Source organism: Lissotriton helveticus, chromosome 2_1 (assembly GCF_964261635.1).
Source record: "Lissotriton helveticus chromosome 2_1, aLisHel1.1, whole genome shotgun sequence".
In the NCBI taxonomy this organism is placed as follows: domain Eukaryota; kingdom Metazoa; phylum Chordata; class Amphibia; order Caudata; family Salamandridae; genus Lissotriton; species Lissotriton helveticus.
Genome location: NC_136059.1, coordinates 2,055,079,967 through 2,055,107,441, shown reverse-complemented (window position 1 = coordinate 2,055,107,441; position 27,475 = coordinate 2,055,079,967). Strand labels below are relative to the sequence as shown.

Below are 27,475 nucleotides of genomic sequence, written 5' to 3'. Positions count from 1 at the left end.
CCTGCATTTGCACTTGGCAGCCACAAGGCCACCAGTGCAGACAGAGAGCAGGAATGCACCATGTCTTAGTAGATATGGTGCATCCCTGCCCTCTCCATTTAATACAGTGCAGCAAGTTGTCTTGCTGCGTTGTGCTGTGTCAAATCTGCTTCAAAGCGCTGTTCTGCTCTCTCATGCTACACAGTACAGCAATTTTGGTTGCTGCGTTGTATTGTGATACATTTTAGAAAATACACCCGCCGTGTTTTAATTAAAAAAAATTAAAGTGTTCAGCCATTTGCAACAATGAAGCAAATGTGTTAATGTGGGCAATGTTTCACAAATGAGCAGAAAATACATACTGGCAAAAGTGCCGCGTTTAGGCTGTGTATTTTCACCCAACTAACATTTATTCAACCATTTGTCATGTTGGGATTGCTCGGTTCCTACGATCTGTTGAACAAAATTTTTAAAAATGAAATGTAATGGGGATGGGTGGTGAGGAGGGGGTTCATTTAAAGGTTTTAATTAATATGTATTTTTTTAGAATGTTTTATGGACAATTGTCTAAATAAACTTGTTTTTGAACCTGAAACCATTTATCATGCATCAATTGAACATGTAAATTAAAGTAGTAGTTGCTGGTTTTGTATGTTAATGTTTGGCTACTTCTGTCTTTATGAATTTGCTGTATAATTAGAGCCTGTGGTGCACAGTACAGTAGTGAGGTTTTCTGTGTTTTGAATCACCACTATCCTTATTAGGTTGTATTTCACTGTCTGTCAAAGGGCCCTGGGTAGCCGCAGGCCCTGTCAATGAGTAAGGGGTCACTGGATGATTTAGACTGATGTGTGATATCCTGCGTTATGAGGACTCTGCCAACACTGCCACAGGCTGTCACACTCTTCATTCAGACATTCTCCCTCAGGACAGGTGTCAGAGGCAGACCTGGAAAGAGTTGACATTCTGTTTAGAACATTTCTCCTCAGAGGGTTGTAGTTTTCTAGGAAATTGCTCTTGTTTCACAGCATTGTTCCTTTCCAAATCCCGTTAGTCTTTCATTTATTCTGTGTTCGACTTCTTTGGCATCCAGAAGTAGCCACTTCACCTCATTTTTGCTGCAAAACCGCTGTATTTATGCACATTCTCAAAGTATTTTGCAATGTCGGTTATTCATTACAATTCATGTGATGAACACCCCTTAATGAACTCAATTATGTGTTGACGTTTTTACCAATAGGTTTTCTAATATTAAACCACAGCATAGAAATAACCACTGACTGGTCATACATGAAAAGAGCAGCTGTGAGTGTCACTTCCAGTGCATGTCATCTCTGCTAAACTGACAGTTGCAGCATCTTCCACAAATGTCTCATAATTAGCATAATTAAGAAGGTGCTGCTGGCAACAATATCCGCTCATCGCAGAGTTGTCCCTCAAAGCTGACCTGCAGTGGTACATAAACTGTACAAGTCACGAAGCTCGACACGTCATAGATTTTTTGGTCTCGCCTGAGACCGCTCACATGCGCTGTTGCTTGTGACGTTCAATTGGTTCTAAAAAAAACTATATATATACATATATATACATATATATATATATATATATATATGAATCACGTCACCACCAGCGCTCTCCTTCCCGATATTGAGGAAAAGAAATACACAGGAGCCGTGGCCTCGGTTGCAGTGCAGATTTATTTTCAGACACAACGTCCTACGCGTTTCGGAGTCAACACTACTCCTTCATCACGGGCCCGTGATGAAGGAGTAGTGTTGACTCCGAAACGCGTAGGACGTTGTGTCTGAAAATAAATCTGCACTGCAACCGAGGCCACGGCTCCTGTGTATTTCTTTTCCTCAATATCGGGAAGGAGAGCGCTGGTGGTGACGTGATTCATTTTAGGGGGTGGCTACCCCTGCCGTGAGCCCGCCGATACCGTGGCTTGGGAACAGCTACCACTTTGTGTATATATATATATATATATATATATATATATATATATATATATATATATATATATATATATATATATATATATATATAGGTCCAAGGTTTCCACCAGTTGGAGACGCACTCTGACATCCACTGCAGCAACCTTCATGAGGTAAAAGCCGGATCGGCGGGCGGATCCAGTTTACAGCATGCCTGTCGATTCACGCCGGACGCGTTTCGTGCTTATTGCACTCTTCAGAGGCACGACAGTCATTTTGGCATGGAGGCCACATCTCCCACTTAAAAATATGAGCCCTCCAATGGGCGACTCAAATGAGTCCGCGTTGGTTTGTGGGTCTTGTAGTGTGTGCCTCAGTTATGTGCCGCTGTCTGAGATGTTTCAATCCCACCAATGGGCCTCCACTCGCACATCCGGCTTGTCAATCCTCCATGGATGCCTCCACATTGAGACTCCATGATTCGGAGCTCCGTGGCCACAAATTTCCGGGTAGTGCATCTCCCGCGGCTGGGAGGCCACGTATAAATCAAAGCTCCAAGGTTCCCACCAGTTGGAGACACACTCTGACATCCACTGAAGCAACCTTCATGAGGTAAAAGCCGGATCGGCGGGCTGATCCAGTTTACAGTATGCCTGTTGATTCACGCCTGACGAGTTTCGTGCTCATTGCACTCTTCAGAGGCGCGACAGTCATTTTGGCATGGAGGTCACACCTCCCACTTAAAAATATGAGCCCTCCAATGGGCGACTCGAATGAGTCTGTGTTGGTTTGTGGGTCTTGTAGTGTGTGCCTCAGTTATGTGCCGCTGTCTGAGACGTTTCAAGCCCACCAATGGGCCTCCACTCGCACATCCGGCTTGTCAATCCTCCATGGATGCCTCCACATTCAGACTCCATGATTCAGAGCTCAATGCGGAAACAGCAAATAGTAAATTGCGAGAGACACAGCATAAACTTAATGAACTCGGAGATAAGGCGGGCAAGCTATCTTGCCTGGCTCAAAAAGAGACACAAGGCAGGGAGATGGGTCATGGCCATAAGGGATTTAGAGGTTGAGTGGCCTTTTCAGACCATTAAGCAAGTCTCTACTCCTCAGAAGCATCTGGTACAATCGGAAATTCTCTGGACTTGTTGCAGGATCTGCAACAAGTCTAGGTCCCAGTCTTCCAGGAAGAGGACAAGAAACAGCTTGGGTAAGATCTCACGGCAGAGGAAGTGGTGGCCGCCATACAGAGTATACAATCACGTAAGGCCTTGGGGCCTAATGGTATCCATATCAAGCTCCTCAACCTGGCTGCCACAAAGGTGGCACCCCACCTCCTCAGCATATATGATGAAAGCAAGCGAGTGGGGGTGCTCCCATGGATCAGCGACTGGCTTCTGTGGTGCTAACCCATAAGACCGGTAAGTCAGAAGAGGAGTGCTCTTCGTATAGGACTATTTCCCTTCTTAATGTGGAGGTTTAGATTCTGGCCAAGGCGCTGGCCCGCTGATCCCAGTAGTGGTCAAGCTCATACATCCGGACCAGACCGGCTTTTTTCCGGGTCGAAACACAGCCCTAAACCTGAGGTGGTTAAATGCAGTTTTGGGCTGAAGGGGCAGCAAACAGGAGGCCGCTGCAATTCTATCATTGGACGCCCGTGTGTTTTTCCACACGGTCGAGGGGCCATTTATGTTTTAAGTTCTAAAACACATGGGTCTGGGTGACAAATTTCTGACATGGCTTCAACTGCTGTATGCTGCACCACTGGCCCAAGTGGTAGTTAATGGACACACATCCCATATGTTTTGCTTAAATAGGGGAACAAGGCAGGGCTGCCCGCTGTCCCTGCTTCTGTTTGCATCGATACTAGAGCCTCTGGTGAGCTGAATACTGGGAGACTCAAATATCCAGGGACTAAGATGGACAGCGGGGAAGGAGGATAGAATCTCACTCTACGCAGATGATGTGCTGCTGTACTTCGCCTCGCCATGGTCTTCCATCGCCAGGATCATTCAGATCTGTTCTATTTTTGCGCCGTACTCTGGTTATACCATCAATTGGTCCAAGTCAGTGGTGTTCCCCCTAAGGGGTGTAGCTCCAGCCCTGCCAGTGGGCTGTGGAGAAAAAACTGAGACAGAGGGGTTTACCTACTTGGGTATGTCCCTTCCAGTGAGGATGCCTTTTACGAGTGGAATCTTCTCGCCTCGCTTGTTTGACTGAAAGGAGATGTGCAACACTGGCGAGCCCTTCCATTCTCCCTGCTGGGAAGAGCAGCGTTATTTAAAATGATGACACTGCCACGATTTCTGTATGCCCTTCAGAATACACCTTGCGCAACTCCGGTTTCCTATTTTAAAGCAATGAATGGGGAGGTTCGTAGCCTGTTATAGGATGGGAGGCAGCCCCACAATGCCACCCATAAACTTGTTCGTGGGTGGTACAATGGCAGAATCGAGCTTCCCAATATCTGTGTATATTATTGGGAGGCACAGCTGGTGGTCATCAATAGATGAGCCCACCGTGTTACATGGACGAGTTTCTTATGGGACTTGGGAGGTTCAGTGAGGCAATACACACCAACCCAAAGAAACAGCAGCTTACGGGGCCAATGGCGTAGATGGTCGTAATCTGGCACAGAGTCACGAAACAGCTGAGATGGAGTAATAAGGTATTTGTATTTGTATTTGGTAAATTTATAAAGCGCAAATTGTTGCCCGCGGGCGTCCAAGCGCTGAGGAACCAACAGAGGTGGACTGGTGGAGTAGCTAAACAGAAACATTACTGAGGGGGGTGGAATAGGAATGTTTTTAACTGCTTGCGGAATGAGGAGAGGTTGGGGTTGGCTCTGAGATGAAGGGGGAGGGTGTTCCAGGTCCTGGGTGCATTATAGGTGAACGTCCTGCCGCCAGACCTAGTCTTTTTTATTCTTGGGGCCAAGGCCATAAAGGCCTGGCTAGAGCAGAGGTTCCTGCTGGGATGGTAGTGGGTGACTAAATCACGGGTGATCATAGGACCTGTGTCCCAGAAGGCCTGAGGTAACGCTTGCCACACCCCTCTGGTGGGCAGAAAACCTAGGGAAACTGGGTCGGTGATGAGGGTTTTGTGAGTAGGATACCATAGGTATATCAAAGGTTAAAGACCTCTGGGTGGGGGGATATGATCCCATTCGCAGAATTGCAAAAAGACTGTGAATTAGCATATAGGGAACATTTTAGATACTTTCAAATAAGACACGCTCTCAAGGGGGTGGTTTCAGGAGGGGAGGACTTGCCGGAGGCCTCTCCTCTGGAGGATAGACACTTTTCTGAATATATGCCGAGCAAGGCCATCTCCTTGACATACAAAAAAATCAGTCTCCGGGAACGGGTGCAGGCAGACGGGGCTCTGGAGGAAGAAGACTGGAGGGAGGAGCTTGCATCACCTCGTGAGGTGACGATTTCTTCAATACTGTGATTTGTCCAATTAAAAATACTCCACAGGTCATATATTACATGTACTGCGCTTGTTAAAATGGGAGGGCTTGAAGATGCGGGTGTAGGAGAACATGTGGAGGGATTGGCACCTTCCTTCACACTATCTGGGAGTGTCCACCCATCCAACGATTCTGGAGAGCGATAATCTCATGTATGAAAGAAGCAATTGGGGGCACAGTATCACTTTCTCCTATGTTGTGCCTGCTGAATGTGTGGGAACCCACTGATTTCGATCGTGCTGGGCAGCTCTTAACAACCATGGGATTAATGATTGCGAAACGCAATATTGCTCAACAACGGGGGTGGGGGAGACGCCAACTCTGGCTGAATGGAAGCAAGAAATGGATTGGTGCATGATTGCCGAAGCAGATGTTTTCAAACACACAGGTTGCCATCAGAAATGGGACCAAATTTAGGGGAAACATATGTGACCCTGCACTGGCCCAGATGGTCTCCTGTCGGGAGGGCAGGTGAAGGAGTGGAGGGCCTATCCCCACCAATCTGAGGTGATTCAGTGTGCCATTGTCATTGTTAAATTGGCTTAGAGGATGTCATGGGGGAGAAATGTGCCCGCATGGGCTAAGTGATGTACTGCTGCTGAACTGTTTTAACTCAAAATGATCAATAAAAAGATGTTTCAAAAGCTTTATGTTTCACTTTAATAGCTATCCACCCCTGACCCCTAAAACTACACTGCCTCCCTTTACCTCTGCCTGCCACTGCACCCTAAATTCACTGTTACCCCCTTAACCTCTACCTACTCCTGAATCCTGAAAATCACCTGTAAAGCCATTTACGTTTACTCACCTCTGAACCCTCAGGTCACCCTCACCTCCCTTTACCTCTATCCACCCTAAACCCTCAAATCACTCTCACCTCCCTTTCCCTCTACCCATCCCTGAGCCATAAAGTCACCCTCACTTCCCTTTACCTCTACCCACCCCTGAACATTAATGCAGTGGCAGCCACAAGCAGGAAAAAGTGGTGAAGCAGCAAAGGTGACAAAAAATGAAAATGAAAAATATAACTTACCTGCCGCCAGCTGTTGACGATGCACACACAGGCTTCCAGACACCCCTGCGCCAATCTAGATGCTGCTCTGATGCTGGTGTTACCGAGCATGAGAGAAGCACCAGGATTTGGCGGAGCGGGCTGGTTTCATGCTCCAGCAGGAACTAGAAGCCTGTGCTCCTGACCACTTCTGATATCTCAAAGCAACAACCTGTAGCTATACAAGTACACATATTGGTTTGGCCGTCCCAAGACGGCCATCCAAACTGACTTGCACACTTGCAGTGCCCACCACTCCTCCTGTTGCTGTCCCTCAGAGGATGGCCCTCCCCTCAAGACTCGGATGCAGTTTTGGTGTCAAATAAAACGATAATAAAGCATGTCTGTTGGTTAAAGCAGTGGGGCGACGCTCCTCTGCCATAGCGTAGGAGCTGCCCATGAACTCATGTCACCCTCACCTACTTTTACCTCTGTCCACTCCTGAACCCTAAAGTCACCCTCACCTTCCTTTACCTCTGGCTGCCCTTGAACTCTCAAGTCACTCTCTCCTCCCTCTACTTCCACGACCCCCGAACCCTCAAGTCAGCCTTATCCCACTTTACCTCCACCTACTGTCAGAGCTCTCAATTCACCCTCAACTCCCTTTACCTCTGCCCCCCCCGAACCCTCAAGACACCCTCACATTCCTGTACCTCTGGTCGCCCCTGAATCCTCAAGTCACCATCCCCTTCCTTTACCTCAGCTCACACCTGAATTCTAAAAATGACTTTGTTAAATAACATAAAAAGTATATTATAAAAAAAGAAATACTAACCTACATAGTAAAGTACTGCATGGTAAAGGTACATATATATACATGTGTGGTACTTACCAATGTAATAACCACTGCATGATAAAGGTCCTGAGTGGTTAAGGCTGCAAGATAAAGGCTGTTTCCCCTCAGGCCAGACACATCCCCATTTCTTTCTTGAACACTCTCTTGCCTAAATGTTTTGGGGGCACTGTCGTTTGTTTGCCCAATCTCTTCCCATTCCATCCCTACTCTCTATAGTTTAGGTCTTGCCTGAGGCAGCGCAGGCACTGTTACCTGTAAGACATTTTGTTTACTTACAGAGGGCATAGAGCCTGCCTATTGCTCACCACTGGTTGGCTTCATTGTCACTCTTATTTTCTTGCTTTTTTTGGTCAGCGAGCTGTTTTCAAGGGGACCAACACAGCAAACTTTAGTTCAGACATAAGAGAATTCAACTTTTTGTGAAGGCAGAAAATTGTTATAGAAAATGGATGACTGCTGCTCGCAATCAGCGCTAGCTTTGCCATTGTGCTTTTTTTCCTAAATTTAAGCCGCACTGCTGTACAACACGGCTAAAAGAAATTGACTACGCCAATATCTCTCACAAAGGCGAGGCACAGTGGCTTTGCCATAGCTTGTTACTGACACAACTTCATTAGTAACTCTGTGTCTTTTGCTCTCCCTCTAACAATTTCACCAATGTTTTGCAACTGGAACACTATATTTCTCTATGGAGTATTAATTTTCGCCTTCATCTGTCTATCCACCAAACCCCTTTCAGTAGAACTTTGCTCCTTCCTGTGAAATGATTATTATCTCAGAGTTTGCCAATGTATAACTCAAATTGTTGTGAAAGTAGACATCCCCATTTCTTTCTTTAACACTCTCTTGCCTAAATGTTTTGGGGGCACTGTCGTTTGTTTGCCCAATCTCTTCCCATTCCATCCCTACTCTCTATAGTTTAGGTCTTGCCTGAGGCAGCGCAGGCACTGTTACCTGTAAGACATTTTGTTTACTTACAGAGGGCATAGAGCCTGCCTATTGCTCACCACTGGTTGGCTTCATTGTCACTCTTATTTTCTTGCTTTTTTTGGTCAGCGAGCTGTTTTCAAGGGGACCAACACAGCAAACTTTAGTTCAGACATAAGAGAATTCAACTTTTTGTGAAGGCAGAAAATTGTTATAGAAAATGGATGACTGCTGCTCGCAATCAGCGCTAGCTTTGCCATTGTGCTTTTTTTCCTAAATTTAAGCCGCACTGCTGTACAACACGGCTAAAAGAAATTGACTACGCCAATATCTCTCACAAAGGCGAGGCACAGTGGCTTTGCCATAGCTTGTTACTGACACAACTTCATTAGTAACTCTGTGTCTTATGCTCTCCCTCTAACAATTTCACCAATGTTTTGCAACTGGAACACTATATTTCTCTATGGAGTATTAATTTTCGCCTTCATCTGTCTATCCACCAAACCCCTTTCAATAGAACTTTGCTCCTTCCTGTGAAATGATAATTATCTCAGAGTTTGCCAATGTATAACTCAAATTGTTGTGAAAGTAGACATCTACATGTTGTGGTGCTCGCCCGCCTCAGGATATGAATACTAACTCATGACCTGTGTCTTTGATTCTTCTCATTGTAGTGGGAGAAACTACAGATGTCAACAAGTGAGAGAAGAAAGATTGTCTGTTCAGTGACGTTCCATGTTATCGCCATCACATGCGTAGTTTGGTCGTTGTATGTGTTAATAGATCGAACTGCAGAAGAAATAAAGCAAGGCAATGACAATGGTAAGCTTATATTTTTTCTTTAATTTCAACTCCTTCTGCATATTTCACAAGGTTGACCTGAGCACTTCGAGGTATGGATTTGCAAATTAACATTTGGTTAAATCTCCAAACAGTGGAGCAATATTTACACAATTGCTCTTTTTCCATTAAGATATATATGTTGCATTGCATTACCATTTTTAGTATTGTGGAAGAACACATATTTACTCAAACAGGCATAGGTCTTTTTTTGGATTTAAAACCATAAAAAGATAGCTGCTATATAAGACTTTTACCTCAGTTTAATTGCAATTGGATGATGGAGCATTCCAGAAATAAAGAGAACAGATCACCAAAAGGCAGTCTTGTGGACAGTCGAGTAAGTGCTGGTTCCAAGTCATAATCACAACAAATGGTAGCCAGTGTGTGGGAGAGATGAGGTATGTAGATGGAGATAAATGGACTGGGGCATAATTGGGCACTATATAAATATTTCATATATTTTATGATCACATTATCTCCTCGTCAGTTTTTCTCTTGCAGTCTTTACTGTATGAAGAAACTTCCGTCCTCACAGACCTTGATTGCCTAGCCACTCTAAAAAATACACCCAAGATGGAGACTGTCCTCCCGGATACCCTAAGAATGTCCCCACTTAAATCAACTCTTGTTTTTTACTTTGTCATTCAGATCTCTTTGCCAGCCAAGGTGAATGATCGTTATGTAGACTACTTAGTTTTATTTCCCATACTTAATTAACCATGTATTTTTGTTGTTGTTAAGAGATCTGCTATAGCTGTGTCTATTTACACAGGTAGAGGTCTTAACTGACTGCTGAGCATTCAGGACCTCGCAAGCTCCTTTTGAGACTCATCAGGGGGTCTCTGGAGAACCACAGTAAGCATGTGGAACATGCTACATGCAGATCTGATTCTTTTGCTTCTGGTGATTTTCAAATTTGAGGTTATATATGTAAGAAAGTGCCCCTTTTTTGCATGGTTACCCCCAGCTTTTTGCCTGACATATGATACATTTTTTACTTCATTTGCCCTGGGTCCCTACCGATCAGGTTCCCAGGGCCTGTGTTCTTTCCCAAAGCTGTACCTTTTTACCCACAATTGGTACATTTCTGGCCGCAGGTAAGCCCCTTTTAAAAGGAACCATAGGTACCAAAGGCGCTGTGACTAGGGAAGGCCTCCAAGGACTGCTGCATATATTGTGACACCCTTAAAGGCCCTGTACACTACCAATACAGGCTATTTGTTATGGTGCAGAGAAAAGTGAAGAGTCGAAATGGCACACATCCCTACATGCATGCCTGCAACCCCTGCCTATGGCCTATGTTGGCCACCCCTCTAGCAGGGTGCACTAGACCACAGGTGAGGGTCCAGTTGCATGAACACTGTACCCCTACAGTGTCTAAGTCCATTCTTAGACATTGCAAGTGCAGTGGGAACTTCAGTAGCAAACTTCTCAGCACATTAAACCCACACTCATGCCAGGGTATACTCAGACATGAGTCCCTTGCTCATTGCACCATCAGGATTCAAGCAAGCCGGGCCGAAGACGGCTGTAATGCCAGAAACCGGTCCCCGGAAGCTTGTTTCCTTCCCAGTGTAAGAATTGGCTTTTGTAGTCTGGTCTGCCCTGTTCCCATGATGCACTGGGCCAGGGACAGACTAATTTGCATACAGCCAGGTTCTGAAACTGGGATGGTGCAATGAGCTAAAAAACGGTGTTGGATCTAGCCCTGATCTCTTGACTGGGTGAGAGTATTCTGCTTAATTCAGAGACTCTGTCCCTCACCACCCCTTGTTGTAAATATTTTTGTCCACCCTAAGCGTGGAAGGGTATACTCAGACATGAGTCCCTTGCTCATTGCACCATCAGGATTCAAGCAAGCCGGGCCGAAGACGGCTGTAATGCCAGAAACCGGTCCCCGGAAGCTTGTTTCCTTCCCAGTGTAAGAATTGGCTTTTGTAGTCTGGTCTGCCCTGTTCCCATGATGCACTGGGCCAGGGACAGACTAATTTGCATACAGCCAGGTTCTGAAACTGGGATGGTGCAATGAGCTAAAAAACGGTGTTGGATCTAGCCCTGATCTCTTGACTGGGTGAGAGTATTCTGCTTAATTCAGAGACTCTGTCCCTCACCACCCCTTGTTGTAAATGCCTTTGTGAGCAGTCCCTGCCTTTTGCTGCTCCCAGCAACTTCCTCCCACTGGTTTTGACCCCCCTTTGAGTGGGAGAATCATGGGAAAACCAGGTTAGGAGGAGAGTTGTGCCCACCCTTGCCAACCCCACCCCTCAGGTGAGGGAGACGAGGTGAAGCACACATCTCAGCCTCCTCCATCTTGAAGATGAGGGGACCCAGGCAATTGGGAAGAGGCTCATGCTCCCTTGCCACTGGAGGGTGGCATACTAGGGGATGTACTCAGCCCTGTAAATGCCCTGAACCCTGAACCTTTCCTCCTCAGATTCGGGGAAGAATGAGTAATCTGAAGAGCTGTGCTGACCCAGAAAGAAGAGTACGCCAACGGTTTTGGCCCTAGCCGTACTGGCCTGTCCCGATTCAGACCTGACTTCAGTGAAAACCCCAGTATGTCCAGAAGCCAGTAGCTCTCCAGAGCCCGGAGGACCTACCCTACACTCAACTTACAGACTCTGTCTCCCGTGAGCACCTGACTTGCTCAAGCAAAGACTTCTAACACAGAAGCCGAATCCAGGCGGTTCTGGACCACTCTGCACCTGACGCCTACAGCCCAAGTTTGAGTAGCCCAACACCACAATGAGGTCTCCCCAGTGACCCTGAACTGGAATCTGGTGATCCCTGACCTACCTCAAGCTGGTGCCTGCAGCCTCAACCTGAAGGGTCTCCGCGACCGGAGCTGGTAAGAAGACCCAATGCTAAATGACACCCCTGCACCTGATGTCCCACGGCCTTGGGTGGCCCAACCAATGGTGTCTGGGCATCCCACAAGAACCCAACTTACCTTTCCAGCCGGTGATCGCCTTTAGGAAGCCTCCCTGACTGAGCCTGCAGTATCTTTTCCCGAACTGGAGATCTCCATTGCAACCCACAGAGTCCCCGACTTCCCCTTAGCACTCTGCATCCGCCCGCTCCTGTGCTGCTGGTGGTGCAGCTCCTGTGCTGATTGATGGCCCCTACAGTTCTGATCCTAACCCCAGGAGCTTTGCTCCCACAACCGAGTGGCCTGCTCGTGAGCAGTCCTTGACTGAAGGCCCCTTTAGCCCCATTGGCTAAAATTGGGCCCCTGCACACTGCACATGGCCACCCCAGGAAAATTTGAGTGCCAACCTGGACCTTTGGGAATCTTGTTCCTAAACCCCAAAACTCATATTCATAAGTTGCTTCCTTACCTGTGAACCGTTAACACTCTTTTTCCCAAAGGAACCAATGTTACAAGTTTTCTGTTCCTAAAAACGTCTGTGTTGACCTGTGCTTTTTGTGAGAGAAAAAGTAACTGTACCGTAAACATGAAAAATTCTTACTTACCTTTGTATTATAGGATCCACAGTGTGATATCTAGGCATATCACCCATAATAGTCGACGTAATCAAAAAGTAAAGCAAAAGTAATCAAAAGTAATCTTATTGTATTTTGAACTGTTTTAAGAAAAACAAACCTGTAAACAATTCCAATTCAATCCACAATTGCATTTCTGTGTACAGCTTTGCAATTGAAAGTATTTCTTACTTACCTATTCCAAGTCCTGCTTGGTTCTACAAAATAAACTATAAGTATACGTTCCGATCCTTACCTAATTGGTCTGGATTCTGTCACTGAGTGTGTGCCATCAGCCTTGAGTGAGTGAATACAATAAATGTTTAACATACCCTAACTGCTCACCCACACTACTACAAAGAGAGCTGGTATTACTTGTCTAATTTAGTCTCTGCTACACCTCTGGGGACTCCCTGTACTCTGTGCACTGTACCTTACTTTGGTATATTATATACAGAGCCGCCAGCTTCCTACAATATACAGTTTGGTTTATTTTCTAAGCCGGTGTCAGAGATGGCACCATCTTCGCCGAACAAGCTCCATTATGGATGGTGTGGGCTACTTTTCTGCTACAATGGATGCACAGCCAGGTTATTGCAGGTTCTTTAGTGCTACCTGACATGGCTACTTTGCAAAGGATAATTAATACAGCTGTAGAGTTTGTCCTTAAAGTCGAAGACTCTCTGGTTATGCCTAAAGTCCCAAGGCTGGATAAGGATGACGGTAGTAGGGTTTATGATGGTGAGAAGGTTAAAGGACTTTTTGTGCAGGGCACTGACCTTAAACACTTCAAGAGAATTTGGGATTCGATCCTCTGGCCCCTCCTTTGAAGGAGGATGTTTTCCTGAAGTATATATATCCGGAACTAGAATCCTTACCACTTCACAGCGCAGTGAGCAAAGTCCTTACCCATGAATGGAAAGATTTAAAAAAACATTTTTTTTTAATTTTCTTTTGTCCAGGTGTTACCCGCTAGCAGGTTTTGCAGAAGTATTTCCTGCCACAGTAAAGGTAGATAACCTTATGGCTGGTCTGGCATCTCAAGGGACAGTAATTTCTGAAGACGTCTTTACGTCAGAGTTAGTGGATAAGAAGATTGAAACTTTCTTTGCTGACTCTATATCCAACTCTATATCAGTGCAAGTGCAGACATTAGATATGCTGTCCAGTCTCTCCTTCAAGACTTTCACGTTCTTGAAGAACAAAGGAATGAGGGAACAGATTGCTCATCTATTTTATTGCTCATGGAAAAAGTCTGTTTCTTTCTGACGTATCCTTCAATAACATGCGCAGCAGCATCGGGAGAAGCAATTGCTGCCAGGAGACACATCTGAAAACGTTCTTGGACATATTATGCAACCCAGGAGTCTATTTTGATGAAGCTTTCTTTGACAGGCTCCAAAATCTTTGGCCCAGAGCTTGAAGGTTTAGTAAAGCAACCTGTGGAGAATCAGAAACATAAAGCTCCAACAAAGCCTTTTGCTAGAGGGAGCGGTGTTGCCTTTGGAAAAGCTTTTTTTCCAGGCACTCAAAAAGTGGTACCCAGCTCTTCAGAGGCAGCTTGGGCACCGCTGTTGTGGACAAATCCCGGTATCAACAGTTGTCCATAGCTCAATTGTCTATGCCTCAGCCTTCTCAAGCATGACTATGCCACAGTGGGGGGCAGACAACTGGACTTCAAGGATGTTTGGCAAACCAAGGAATTAGATGCTTAACCAAATAAAATCTGTTGGTTCCAGATTCCTTTCTCCAGACTTCCTCCTCATCATTTTCGCCAAACTCCTCTCCCACACTGTCCTATTAATCACTAAGTCCTGCTGAAGGGAATACAAGCTCTTTTTAAGAAAACAGCCTAAAAGCTCCTCAGAAGGAAGGATTCTAAAACTTTTATTCAATTATTTTCCCAGTATAGAAGGCATCAGGGGAGTTTTGCCTAGTCCTTGACCTCAAGGAAGTCAACGAGTACGTGCCTCATCAAGCATTCAAAATGGATCCCTTCAGTTCATAATGACTCTGATCAGCAAGGGAGTTTCTTTGTTCCGGTGATCTCTTGGATGCCTACTTACACATAACCATCACTATACTTTCTAATGTTTCCTCCAAGTTGCCGTCAACTATGCCGACAATCAGTTCCAGGTTCTGTCCTTTGGACTCTTTTTTTTTTGTAAGAATGTTTGAATCTGTTTATTGGGTTGTTTTTTTGGGGTTGATAACAAATCGGAGAAACAAGGAGACATGTTGACATTACATAGCCAGTATAGCTCCCAAGAAGCTGAGTGCTATGACGTACTAAAAATAGTGTTCTACACAATAAGACTGGTCTGAGACAGATTAGCCATACATCAACATGCAGGTGTCAGTCAGGTTGAGCCCAACCACATGGAAGGTAAGATGCGATATGAATATAGCCCACCAAGAGGGCCAACAACATATGCATCAATAATTTGACTAAAAACTCCAGTTTTGAGTAATACAACATTTAAAGAAACCTGAGCCCTCGCCTCTCTCATTCTGCACATACATTGTGTTTAGTCAAGAGAACAGATACACAAGGTTGACCCTGCACCAGAGAAAAACAAGTACTTTTATGTATGGATATCCTAGTACATCATATTTAAGCAATAGAACAACATGGTGATAAATAGCTTCCCAAATGAAAATAACAGATGGTCGTGTTTCTTGATTGTATCCAGTATAATCCTTTTATTGAAAAACACTTTATTCTTTTAAAAAGCACCACACAATTGCTTGCCAATGCGTTTCATCCCTCATGGGACTTCTTCGGGGCTTAATGAAAGTCTGTATCTGCTGATGGTATTATTGAAAGTTCAAGCCAAATTTAAAATTGAAACAGCGCTACACACAAAATAATTATAATTACCATAATTTACCCACTAGGCAAGTATTTAATGATTAACAATCAATAACTATGCAGGTTCCACAGGGTTCCCAAATTCTTGATCCTGCCATTGTTTTTATCTTGTAGATACTAGGTGCTCACACACCTTGTCCTGATGATGATCTTAATTTTCTGAGATCGAAACGCCATCGACCACAGATCAAGTTCACACCCTTTTTATTATATAAATAAATGCACAAAGGAGTCTAAGCATCTTGTAGTGCTGAACTGCTGCACATTTTAAATATTCATATTTACCACTGGCACATTTCCTTCACTTGTCTCAATAAATATGCAATGAATAAATCAATTACAATATAACGTTAAGTTTGTCCTGCCTCTATACTACTCTTTTGTGTATTACCGATTGGTGGGTGCTCAAAAAAGATTCCTTAAGACCCAAGGTGTTTTTAAGGTGTTTTTAACATTCTTGAGATCGTTTGGCCTAAAAGAACCACTGGTTTTCTAAGCAACTTTAGTGCAAGGTGTCCGATGAGAACCATATTATATTTCATGGGATGCTGACGGCCTGGCTTTTACTGCTGCATGGAACTGGAGGTTGCGGAACATCATTCATCATCATTAAAACATACCATTTAAAATCATTACTGATGAACTGTAAGGATGCTTAAATTAGTTCCAGGGGAGGAAGTGGTCCCTTAATCTTCATTAATGCTGTTTTTCTAAAAAGATTTTTCTTTTTAACATTGTGAAAACAGACGCTTCTATTTTAGCAAAAATTGACTACTGGTTATATTAGTTTGCTACTGTTGTTGACTTCAGTCATGTCTGTGGGTGCTGGGGGGGGGGGTGCAGTGGGGAATAGTGACCTGTGTATTTTTAGGGCTACGAGGTCATAGCCTGTGACAGAAAGCACTGAATATGTAAGTCAATAGTGTATTCTTACATTTCACATAGTATAAGATAAACTCCCACAAAATGCGCAAACAGTTTTACGATAAAATGGTGCTTCCAAAACAAAGATTTTGGTAATACCCAGACCGTAGGTAATGCTATTTATTTTTTAACAGAAGTGTTCTCAACACCTTCTCAGGAATAGTAAGTGCTATGTAAATACAATGGCAATTAAAACCACCCATTTCACAGCTCAGTTTTAACTCTTTGAACTACCACTCAAAAAGAATCTTCAAGTGATTCAATCAATGAAAGCCAGCACCGGCTCCCAAGTAACCTGTACATTTGCAGATTTCCCTTCACAATTGCAGATTAAGTCATTGTGCACATTTGCATTTCTTTCAGGCAAGCAGCACACTGGCAGGAAGGCATCTGTCTGCCAGGATTCGCTTTTACATCACAGGAGAGTCCCTGAATAATACTTCAGCTGAGAAATGCACGTCCCCCCACCTTTCCATGATGCCACAGCCCCCTGGGGATCACACCCCACAGATAGAACACCTCTGCTGTATAGTGAGGTGTGTAGGGTGCTCTTGTGCCATGCCACCCTATTTGTTATCTAGTGTCGTGGTCAGTGAGCAGTATAAAAGGAAATGGCCAGGGGGCAAGCCATCATCCCCCATCAAATACTCATATGTACATGTATTTATATGGGAGGAAGGTTCCATCGCGATAAATGTTCCCTAGGTTATGATGGCCTGCTCGTGGCCAGTTCTAAGTACCATACCCACTGTGTCTGCATCCATTATGTATATAGCCTAGGGCCCATGACTTTACAATGACGTCATGAACATCCTTTAGGTAACAGCAGCTTCAGAAACTGTTGTTTATCAGCAACAACCTACCCAGATTAGACCACAAAGAATTAAGTACTCTTTCCCTTCGTTTTATCGCTGCCAAAGATGGATCCTAGGTGTGATGTTACTGTTTGATGGTGTGTGGTCCTGCATACTGTTTCAGATGCAAGATGCTTAGATTAAAGGTTTTCCATTCATCTTTTGTCTATTATCCTTTTTAGGTCTCTGCCTGTGTAGGCTGCGCTTGCGCAGTCTCACTGGGCAAGAAATTATGTCTTAGAGTAAGGAGGTAAACGAGCCAGCTTCCTAAACGGTGGCCAGCCATTGGAGAAGAGCTCTGTCTGTCCCTTTAAGCCCTGTCCGTTTCGGATTGAGGGGTGTGTTTTTTGCCGTTTTCTCTCTGTGCCGTCATCCGTCACTCAACAAAAAACACACCCCCCAGTCTGAAAAGGACGCGGCTTATCCGCAGCTGCTGCCACCATTTTGCTTGTTCTCTTTCGCCACGTCTTATTTTCATTCCTTCCTACCATTTCTTGATTTGTGCTGCAGCAGTTCTCAAAAGAACAAATCTGTGAAAATACAGCATGTGAATGCCGAGCATAGTGGTGCGGTTCATATCTTAAACTGACAGACTGCGGGTGATTATTGCAAGGACAATGCCCTGCATATATCAAAGGATTTGCAAACCTAAAAACAGATGAAGATTGTTAAGCTGACGCTCTGCAAATAAGATCTTGTGGAGTCGGGTAGTAAAATCTTTGCAAAACATACTTGGGGCTGGTGCCTCAAAGCCTGCTTGTTTTTATTCCTACAAAAATAACACCACCAGTGTGTTTTGCAACAAGACTCTCCCCTTTCCCCCCCTTCGCGGATGTCCAGCGCCTCAATGCCCTCTCTCTTATGAGTATGTGAGATTTCCCTCACCCCCGCCCCTCACTCTTGCATCTTGCATTGGAGGAGAGGTGTTGGGTGGGGGCTTGTATATATGTCTGGGCTTGCATCGAGGGCTGCCTGGCGGTGCTGCAGGGGAGGGAGGGGGGCTGGCAGTGAAGGAAGGTGGAGCAGGCTTGCAACGGGCAGCAAGAGATCCGGGGAGGGGGCAAGGTGGCAGAACGGGCAGGGGAAGGGTAGGAACAGAAGGCATAGGGTGTGGGGGACAAGAGCAGAGAGTCGTGTGTGAGACGCTGAGTGTTTGTATGTGTGTGAGACACTGTGTGTGTGTAAGACACAGTGTGTATGTGTGTGAGACAGTGTGTGTGAGACACTGTGTGTGTGTGCATGCGAGACACTGTGTGTGTGTGAGACACTGTGTGTGTGTAAGACACTGTGTGTGTGTGTGTGTGTGTGTGACAGTGTGTGTGAGACACTGTGTGTGTGTGTGTATGTGAGACACTGTGTGTGTGTGTGTGAGAGACACTGTGTGTGTGAGACAGTGTGTGGCACTCATTTTATCCTTGTGTTTTCCCTTTCCAAGTACAGCCGCTTTAAAGCAAACATACACGTGTCCGGGAGCAGATGATAAACAGCATTATCAGCTCGGGGTCTCTGCGCACCAGCCAGAAGCGCTCCCTCTACATCAGGCAGGCCAGTTTACGCCCACACCTTGTTGAAGCATTCCGCCGGGCTCTTGTCTGCTGGGGCCTGCATTAATGCTGAAGTTACACAGCACTGGTAAACAATTGCTGATTCACCTTATGTTTAATTCATTGCTAATAATTTTGGTGATACCAAGGGGTGCAGTATTTACAAGCGTGTTTTTTTTGTGCGATGCACCTCTTCACAACAGACGCGACGTTTTCCCCTCGTAATTGCCAGTGTGAAAGGAGCCACGGCCTGAGAGTGAGCTCTCTCGCTCTGACTTGGTGTCTGCGGAGTGGATGAACAGGAGACTGTTCGCACTGGCGTGAATATTTTCCTGCTACCTCAGTCTCCGCATTTCCACCGTGACTTCCCGCCACGTCTCAGAAGAGACTCAGAACCGAACTGAAGCGTCCCCCTCCGATTCTCTTTTAGGGCACTGGAATCTCACTTCCCCGTTCTTACAGAAATGGTGGCTGTCCGTTTTGGCACGCATTTTATCCTCGTGTTTTCTCTTTCCAAGTACAGCCGCTTTGAAGCAAACATACACGATCTCTGGGAGCAGATGATGAACAGCATTATCAGCTCGGGCTCGGGGTCTCTGAGCACCAGCCAGAAGCGCTCCCTCTACATCAGGTAGGCCAGTTTACTCCCACCCCTTGTGAAAGCAATCACTCGGGCTCCTGTCTGCTGGTGCCTGCAGTAATGGGCAGTAATGCTGAAGTTACACAGCCCTGCTAAGCAATTGCTGATTCACCCTATGTTTAATTCATTGCTAATACTTTAGGTGATACTGATAGAGCGCGCGAGGCCACCCGACCAATAGTTTTCGCCGTTTCCGGCTTCAGGGCCCATATACTTTCAAATCACCATATACATCGATCAGGTGACTTCACGAGCTCTACCAATTTGTGTGTGTGTTCCCTACTATTATTTCTCAGTGCACCCGACTTACCATCCACCGATGCGAGTACCTAATGACCACAATGAATCAGGGAGCTAGCTGTAAAAAGAAAGCAGCAAAATACAAACCCAACCAATAACATTCAAAATACTGTTGAAATGACCACGGACAACTGGAAGTTTTAAAAATGTTTATCTAAAGTTCATTTGCTTCGTGCATAAGGTACAGTAAAATAAGGCAATCAATAACCAAGATAACGTAAATGATATAACTGTAAAGAAACAATGACAGAGTAATCATTGAAATACTGATATAAAGTATAACGAGAAGATACTATGCTAATCAGAATTATTTGAGCAGGGGCAGACTATGTAGGTATAACTACAGGAGGGCCTATAAAGAGTAACACGCTTCACTTAAGGTGAACGGGCCTTTGAACAATCTAGGCAATGAGGTTCTAGACCATATCAGAAAATGACAAACTGCAATGCAAAATATAATTTCTAACAAGTGTGAAGACATAGGAACAAACTTATGGAAAAATGCAAATGACTTTTAATAGTTGCGGAAAGACATGAAAAAATAACATATGCAATGGTGAACTTTATTAAAGCAAAAGTTAGAAATTCAGAAGGTGCAAGATTTAAGAGGTTCAGATCAATATTTACCTAGAAAGGTGTGGAAACCAAACCCTGGCCACGGGTCAGTTAAGGACAGGAAACCCTCAAGGAAGGATACCCTTCAAAGGACAGCAGGTGCAGAATGGACACCCCGGGTAGGACAGGATACCCTCGGATAAGGAATCAGGACAGGACCTCAGGACAGCAAACCCTCAGGACAGGACCGCTCAGGACAGGACCGGAACCCACAGTTCGGAAGCAACGCCTGCGCTCCACCCGCTCTGCAGTTATCGATCAAGACCCCGATTGGGTCAGCGAACTCCCAGCAAAGTGCTTCGCCAGCACTTTAAGGTTCAGTAGAACCTTAGTCTATGGTCAAATTCGGACAGAGTGCTCCGCAGCGCTCTGTATCTTCAGTCACCTATTGAGTACGATGGGTCAGTGACAGGTCAGCTAAAACAGACAAGTCGGACGGCTCCCTAGGTGAACCCAGGGTAGATATACATTTTGGGGACAGTGTACCACCCCCCAATGTTGCAAAGTGTCAGAATCCCTCAATTTCGATTGGTCCTAAGGTAGGATTTGGGTAACACACCAATCACAATACAAGATTTTAAGCCTTCATTAGCATACTTGGGTACCGCCTAGCAAGTTTGGGGTTCCCAGGAGAAATTGTGCAGAAATACAGTGACAATTTAACAATGTAACATAGCAGGGTCATGTGACTCCGTTCAGCCGAGCTTGCAGGTCAGTTCTCAGGAGCATCTTGCCCACTACTGCCAGCTGGCTAAGTTCCATCAGCCAAGGTTGTCAGGTCCCCGGAAAGTCGCATCTGCGCAGAAGGGACCTCCAAGATGGCTCTCAGTACAGACAGACCCCCATTCCCCGCGGTACATGAAAAGTAAGCGAAAACAAATTAATACATAATAATGTCATCATGAAAACACATCACAGGGTTTGTACTTTTAACTCATCATCAAGAAATAAACTTATGCATTCTAAATGTTAGCTACATTGATACGAGCACAAGAGCAGTGGCACGAGCAGTACCACATGATGAGCACAGCTATGAATTACGCATGCGCATAAATTTCCCTCCACTTCTGCAGACGCGTCAGGACACGTGAGTGTGGCTGACGCATGCGCAGTAACTAAAATACAAGCGGCGGCCATGTTAAAGTACACGGGGTAAGTGTATTAGAAATACACGTAGGCAAGCTTCATAAACTTTGCCTAAACAAAAATAAACGTTAGTAAAACATACTTATGTTACCTTATTACACATAAACGAGGTTTTTGACTTCGGCAAACCGCAAAATATGCGAAGCTTTGCTTCATCAATCCCCTCTTTGATGATATTTACTATCATCACAAAAAATGGAACCAGATGCCAACTTTCTTTCACACCTTATAAAGTTCTATCTCTTCCAGCAATCGTTCTAACTTTTCTCTCTCATTTCTAGTAGGGTGAGAAGTCTTCACCTTTTTGTATATCTGATCATTCACTTCCTCCAATTCAATCTCATCCACACTCCGTTTCAACCCTCTTGCATTTACCTCGTGTTTCTTGGTGCGCTTACGGCATTTACAACAGATAAAAATGAGAAATATAATAAGACCTATAATACCAATTGGCATCAGTATCTTGAACAATAAGCTTTTACCTACACTAGCAAGCCAATGACCTACATTTGAGAGACCATCTACCAGTCTCTTCCAGGCACTATCAACCTCGAGTGGTTTGAGTTCCTTTGTCAAATTAGTAATGTTTTTCACATATCTTTTGATCTGTACACTTTTATCCGGAATATAAGTGCAACAATGTTGCGCCTTCAACATCCGGCAGACTCCGCCCTCTTTCGCTAATAAGGTGTCAAGAGCAAGTCGATTCTGTAAAACCATCGATCTGATCGCAACCATTTCGGTATTGACCAGCAGAAATCCATGAGCTGTTTCAGTAGACAGCACATCTACTATAGTAGACAATTTGCAAATTCTGTGAGTGTTCAGAACCACTCCCACTCCAGGTATCAGTGCACTGAAAATACTACCCATAATTTCACCTATACTTTCTCTTTTACTACGCACTAAGCCATTAGTATCTTCATTGCTTCCAGCTTTTCCATTCACATGGTATATTTTCGGGAAGACAATGCCAAAATAGCAGCTTCCATACCAGTGATCCGGCAATTTGAAATAAGCCTTGTCCCCACAAATATAATAAATTCCAGGAAACACAGGCTCTGACCCATTTTTGAAACCCCAACCTCCAATTACCTTGTAATTATGTTCGCATTCACTGGAACCAATGAAAACATTATTATAATAGCTAGTCTTCTCGCGGTGAAGACATAGCTTGCCTTTCTTTTCAAAATCCAGCAACAGAGCAGGTCCCGCCCCACCATTTGAGGTGCCTTCCATGTTCTCTGCCCACTTTGGCTTTTTCTGACTTTCGTCATTAGCCTTCTTTTGTATTTTAATTCTTCTTTTCTCTGCCATGTTCAGGAACATCTTTTCCTGTTCACGCAAAGAACAAGTCAAGTTATCTCTGTGTGCTTCAGCTATGTCAATGTTACCTATAGTCAAGAAGTAGTCTCCCATATATCTTATGGTGTCGCTTTTGGTATGTACAGGATTCAAGTTCCCACGTATAGGAAGTTCAGAAAAGATTACATCATTATTAGAGTAATAGTACTGTAACGGTCCTCTTTTGTAAAATAAACTAGCTAAAATGCTACAGGAGATTCCATATGTTAATGGCAAGTGATGGTATGTCACGCCTTCAGCCACAGAAGTAGGTAGCTTCATGCAGACATAGCAATCTTCAATTTCCATAGTCTCTACATAGTGTATTAACAAGTTTGCAAAAACATTTAAGTGTGTCCTGTTCTTAATTCCATGATAATGTAGTCCTCCCTCATCTGATGCTTCTAGGTCTCGTTTTGTTTGTCTCAGTGCTCTCTCATGTCTTGCTACACTCTGTGTTGTCAACTCCTCACTGTCTGTATTTACAATTTCAGTAGGGACAATGTTAATATCTTTACTTACAGTGAAGGGTATAAAGATTGTTAGTCCTATCCAAATTACTATCAATACTATTATACTACATATACACACCTTGCAGCACGTCTTGAAACGACTGCAACTAGGTCTACCATTCACAGTTGAATCAGACATTTCGGCTCAGAAGAAGTTTCTCGACCCCTCTTTGTGTCTTTACACAGCTAGCTTACTTTGTGCAAATTCACGGTGGTTCGTCTTCTTCTTCAGCAGAGTACTCAGGGACGGGCTCTCCGTCGCTTACGTCAGTTATATCAAGATCTTCAAGTTCTTCCAAAACGAGTGTCCATTCAGGAGACTTGTACTTATTGTTTTGTCTTTTTATTCGTTCACTCCTTCTTTTGGAAGAGTTTTCTTCTTGCTCTGCTATCCGTGCACTTCTCCTTGCTTCTGCACGTTTTTCTTCCACCGTCTTTATCCTTAGCCTTAGTCTCTTTACGAACCTAGGCTCAAGGTTGTTTCTTTTCTTTAGTCTCTTAGTGGGTACTTGGACTTCACCTTCTTCTCTTATCCTCTTGTTCTCTTTAGCTTGTGGCAATTCTGCTTCACTTTCTTCTTCTTCTTCTCTTATCTCGCTAGTTCCAGGGCTAGCATCAAATTCTTCTTCCTGGTTACTAATCTGGCCCTGTTCAGGAATATTTTGTTTTTGGCTTTCGATTGTCTCTGTTTCTGTTTCTGTTTCTGTTTCCTGAACCCGTTCTTCTAACCCTATCTGATCCTGTTCAAGCACTTCGATCTCTTGATTTTCTTCTGCTCGAACTATTACTCTATTTCTAAGCTGTCCCTTATCCACATCAGGAGTTAGCGGAGGTGTATCGAACACCTGTTCTGTCCCTGTCTGACCTTCTCCTTCCTCAGTTTTGATGTGAATCTCAGGCGGCTGAGGTTCTTCGCCTGTGCCTTGCTTTTCCTGACTAGTCCACTCTCTACCTTCACTAAGTCGCTCTCTTGTTCTGATAGGATCTTCGGTCAGATCAATCATCGGTATCCATTCTTCTGGCCATATGCTTGGCAGCTCGTCATCAGCTACTCCTGGCTCAGCTTCCTGGACCTCTTCAGCAGGCTGGATTCTTGGCAGTTCGTAGTCAACTACTCCTGGGCCAACGTCTGCTGTTCCTGCAGCCTGACTGGTGCTGGGCTGTTCGTTGTCAGCTGCTTCTGGTCTGGCTCCTGCAGGGTCCTCTGCTGGATGCCCTTCTTCTTCAAATCCCTTGTCTGGCAATACCTTCTGGGTGTGGCCAGCGTGGATCCACTGGGGAACACCTGCGACCTTCACTGCAGTAGTTGTTACCAGGATTACTTGGCGTTTCTTTCCCCACCTTGGTGCCAGACAGCTTGATCGAGTGTGCTTCTTTATTTTTACCCAGTCTCCTGGAACCAAGCTGTGGAGAGGAGTCGTTGGATTGAGGATGCCGTCGTCTCCAATCTGGCGAGAGATAGAACGCACTTGGTCACCCAATCTTCTGCAGTATTCAAGCACCAAATCATCAGTAATACTCAACAGTTTGCTTCCTGGCACCCATGCTTGTCTCATCACTCTTCCCATAATGATTTCATGGGGACTTAGGCCTGTCTTGCGGTCAGGAACACTTCTCAGTCCCATCAGGACCAGGGGCAGGGCCTTCACCCAGGTCATGCCAGTTGCATCAGTCAGCTTTGCTAGTCTGTTTTTGATAGTTCCATTTACTTGTTCCACTATTCCAGAAGCCTCTGGATGATATGCACAGTGAAGTTTTTGCCTTATTCCAAAGGCCTTACAGAGTTCAGCCAGCATTTCATTCTGGAAATGTCCACCCTTATCTGATTCAATAATGAATGGCACCCCGAATCTAGGTATCAGCTCTTTTAGTAAACACTTCGCTACTGTCAGTGCGTCACTTTGGGGAGTAGGGTAAGCTTCTACCCATTTTGAAAATACGCAAACAATGACAAGGACATATCGCTTCCCTTCACAACGGGGCATGGTGATGAAATCAATCTGTATCCTTACAAAGGGACCCCTGATCTCCCAATTTTGCTCAGCTCAACCATTGTCCTCTTGCCTGGGTTCATCTGTTGACATGACAGGCACCTCTGGCAGAGGGACTCTGCTACTTTCCTGAACTTCTTACTATACCAAGTCTGTTGAAATACCAGAATCATGGCATCCCTACCAATGTGTGATCCTTCATGTATTAATCTTGCCATTGTGCCAAGCAAGTGTCGGGGTAATACAGGCATACCAGTTGGGCCCAAGATGACACCATCCACACGTCTCGGTCTACACCCATCCTCCTTCCATTTCTCTCTTTCTTGCCAAGGAGCCGACTCCTGCCACTCTCTCACTTCATCCCAAGTAGGCACTTCCTCAAACACCTGAAGTTGGCAGCTGGTTCCTGGCCCCCCTCGTTTTAGATTTACGATATACCGATCTCTGGCGCACCATTGGGCCACTCGGTCAGCATAATCGTTTCCCAGTGACGCTTTGTCCATGCTCTTCTTATGAGCAGCACATTTTACCACTGCCAGTTCCTTGGGTAACTGGATGGCCTCTAAAAGGTCATGAACAACTTTTGCATTCCGAATGGGAGTACCTGAGGAAGTCAGGAACTCCCTCTGTAGCCACAATTGGCCAAAGTCATGCACAACTCCATAACAGTACTGACTGTCAGTATACACTGTTATGCGTATGTTCTTCCCAATTTTGCAAGCTTTTATCATAGCAATCAATTCGGCTACTTGTGCAGACTTGATGTTATATAGGTAACCTGCTTCTTCAATTTTTGTTAAAGAGACTACTGCATAAGCAGCACTCAGGCCTCCTAGTTCATGTCTTAGACAGGAACCATCTACAAACAGCTCTTTATCATGCTCAGGCAATGGCGTTTCTTTTATGTCTGGGCGGGGTTTTGTGCTGAACTCTGTCAGATCAATGCAATCATGTTCATCATCATCCCCACCTTCCATTTCCAGGGAGTCGGGGAGTAAAGTGGCAGGATTCAGAATACCGCACCTGACAATGCTTACATTCGCTGCACCCACAAGAATCCTCTCGTATTTAGTCAGCCGACTAGGGGTGAGATACTGCGTTTTAGTTCTGGTCAATAGAATTACCACTCCATGTGAAACATACACAGTCACAGGATGTCCCATGACTATGGACTCACTCTGTTCCAAACTTGCACAGGTAGCAGCTACTGCTTTCAGACAGCCTGGTAACCCAGCAGCTACTGGGTCCAAGGTGGCAGAGAAATAGGCCACAGGCCTTCTGGTCGTGCCATGTTCTTGAGTCAGGACTGACAATGCGCAATTATCGCGAGTGTCACAGAATAGGGCAAACTCTTTGGAATAATCTGGCATTCCCAGCGCAGGGGCTGTACACAGACAGTTTTTCAGTCTTGTGAAAGCCATTAGGCTTTCATCGTCCCATTCTACAATGTCTGGCATTCCTCTCGTGGTCATTTTTCTCAAAGGCCTGGCTAAGACTGCAAATCCCAGAATCCACTGCCTGCAGTATCCTAGTACACCCAGGAACATTCTGACGTCTTTTTGAGTACGGGGCAACTGCATCTTTTGAATTATTCTCACTCTTTCTGATGTGACTTTTCTGACACCCTTTTCTATCTGGTGTCCTAGATATTTCACTGATTTTGCACAGAACTGTAGTTTGTCAGGGGCCACTTTATGCCCTTTCTCACACAGATGATTTAGTAGGGCAATGGTGTCAACTACACAGTCCCTATGACTTTTAGACGCCAATAGAAGGTCGTCTATGTACTGCACTAAGACAGAGTTCCCAGGTAAGATCAAAGTCTCTAGACATTTTTTCAAGATCTGATTAAAGATAGAAGGGCTCTCTGTATACCCCTGAGGGACCCGGTTCCAGCAATACACGTGACCTTCGAAGGCAAATGAGAAAAGAAATTTGCTGTCGGGTGCAGGGGTATCGAAAAGAATGCATGACACAAATCAATCACAGTGAACCACTCAGCATCCCAAGGAATCTGGTACAATATCACTGCTGGGTTCGGGACAATAGGGCAGCAAGGAACTACAATTTTGTTTACCTTTCTCAGGTCTTGCACTACCCTATACTTGCCACTAGGCTTCTTGATGCCCATAATCGGTGAGTTGCATGGGCTGCTCATCACTTCCTGTATGATGTTTCCTTCTAATAATTTTTGTATTTCCAGAGTGACACCTGCTTTCACTTCAGCATTCATTCGGTAGGGCTT

At 44.9% G+C, this 27,475-nt stretch overlaps 1 protein-coding gene across 5 annotated transcripts in view; it reads left to right on the top strand.

The window, feature by feature from the left end:
• Positions 1 to 27,475, top strand: part of MARCHF1 (membrane associated ring-CH-type finger 1) — a 1,438,547-nt gene that overhangs the window by 1,302,613 nt on the left and 108,459 nt on the right. For all 5 annotated transcript variants that reach the window (XM_078677015.1, XM_078677016.1, XM_078677013.1 and 2 more), the window contains one exon: positions 8,837 to 8,984. In XM_078677015.1, the coding sequence (XP_078533141.1) occupies positions 8,837 to 8,984 (148 nt within the window). The remainder of the gene's footprint in view (positions 1 to 8,836; positions 8,985 to 27,475) is intronic.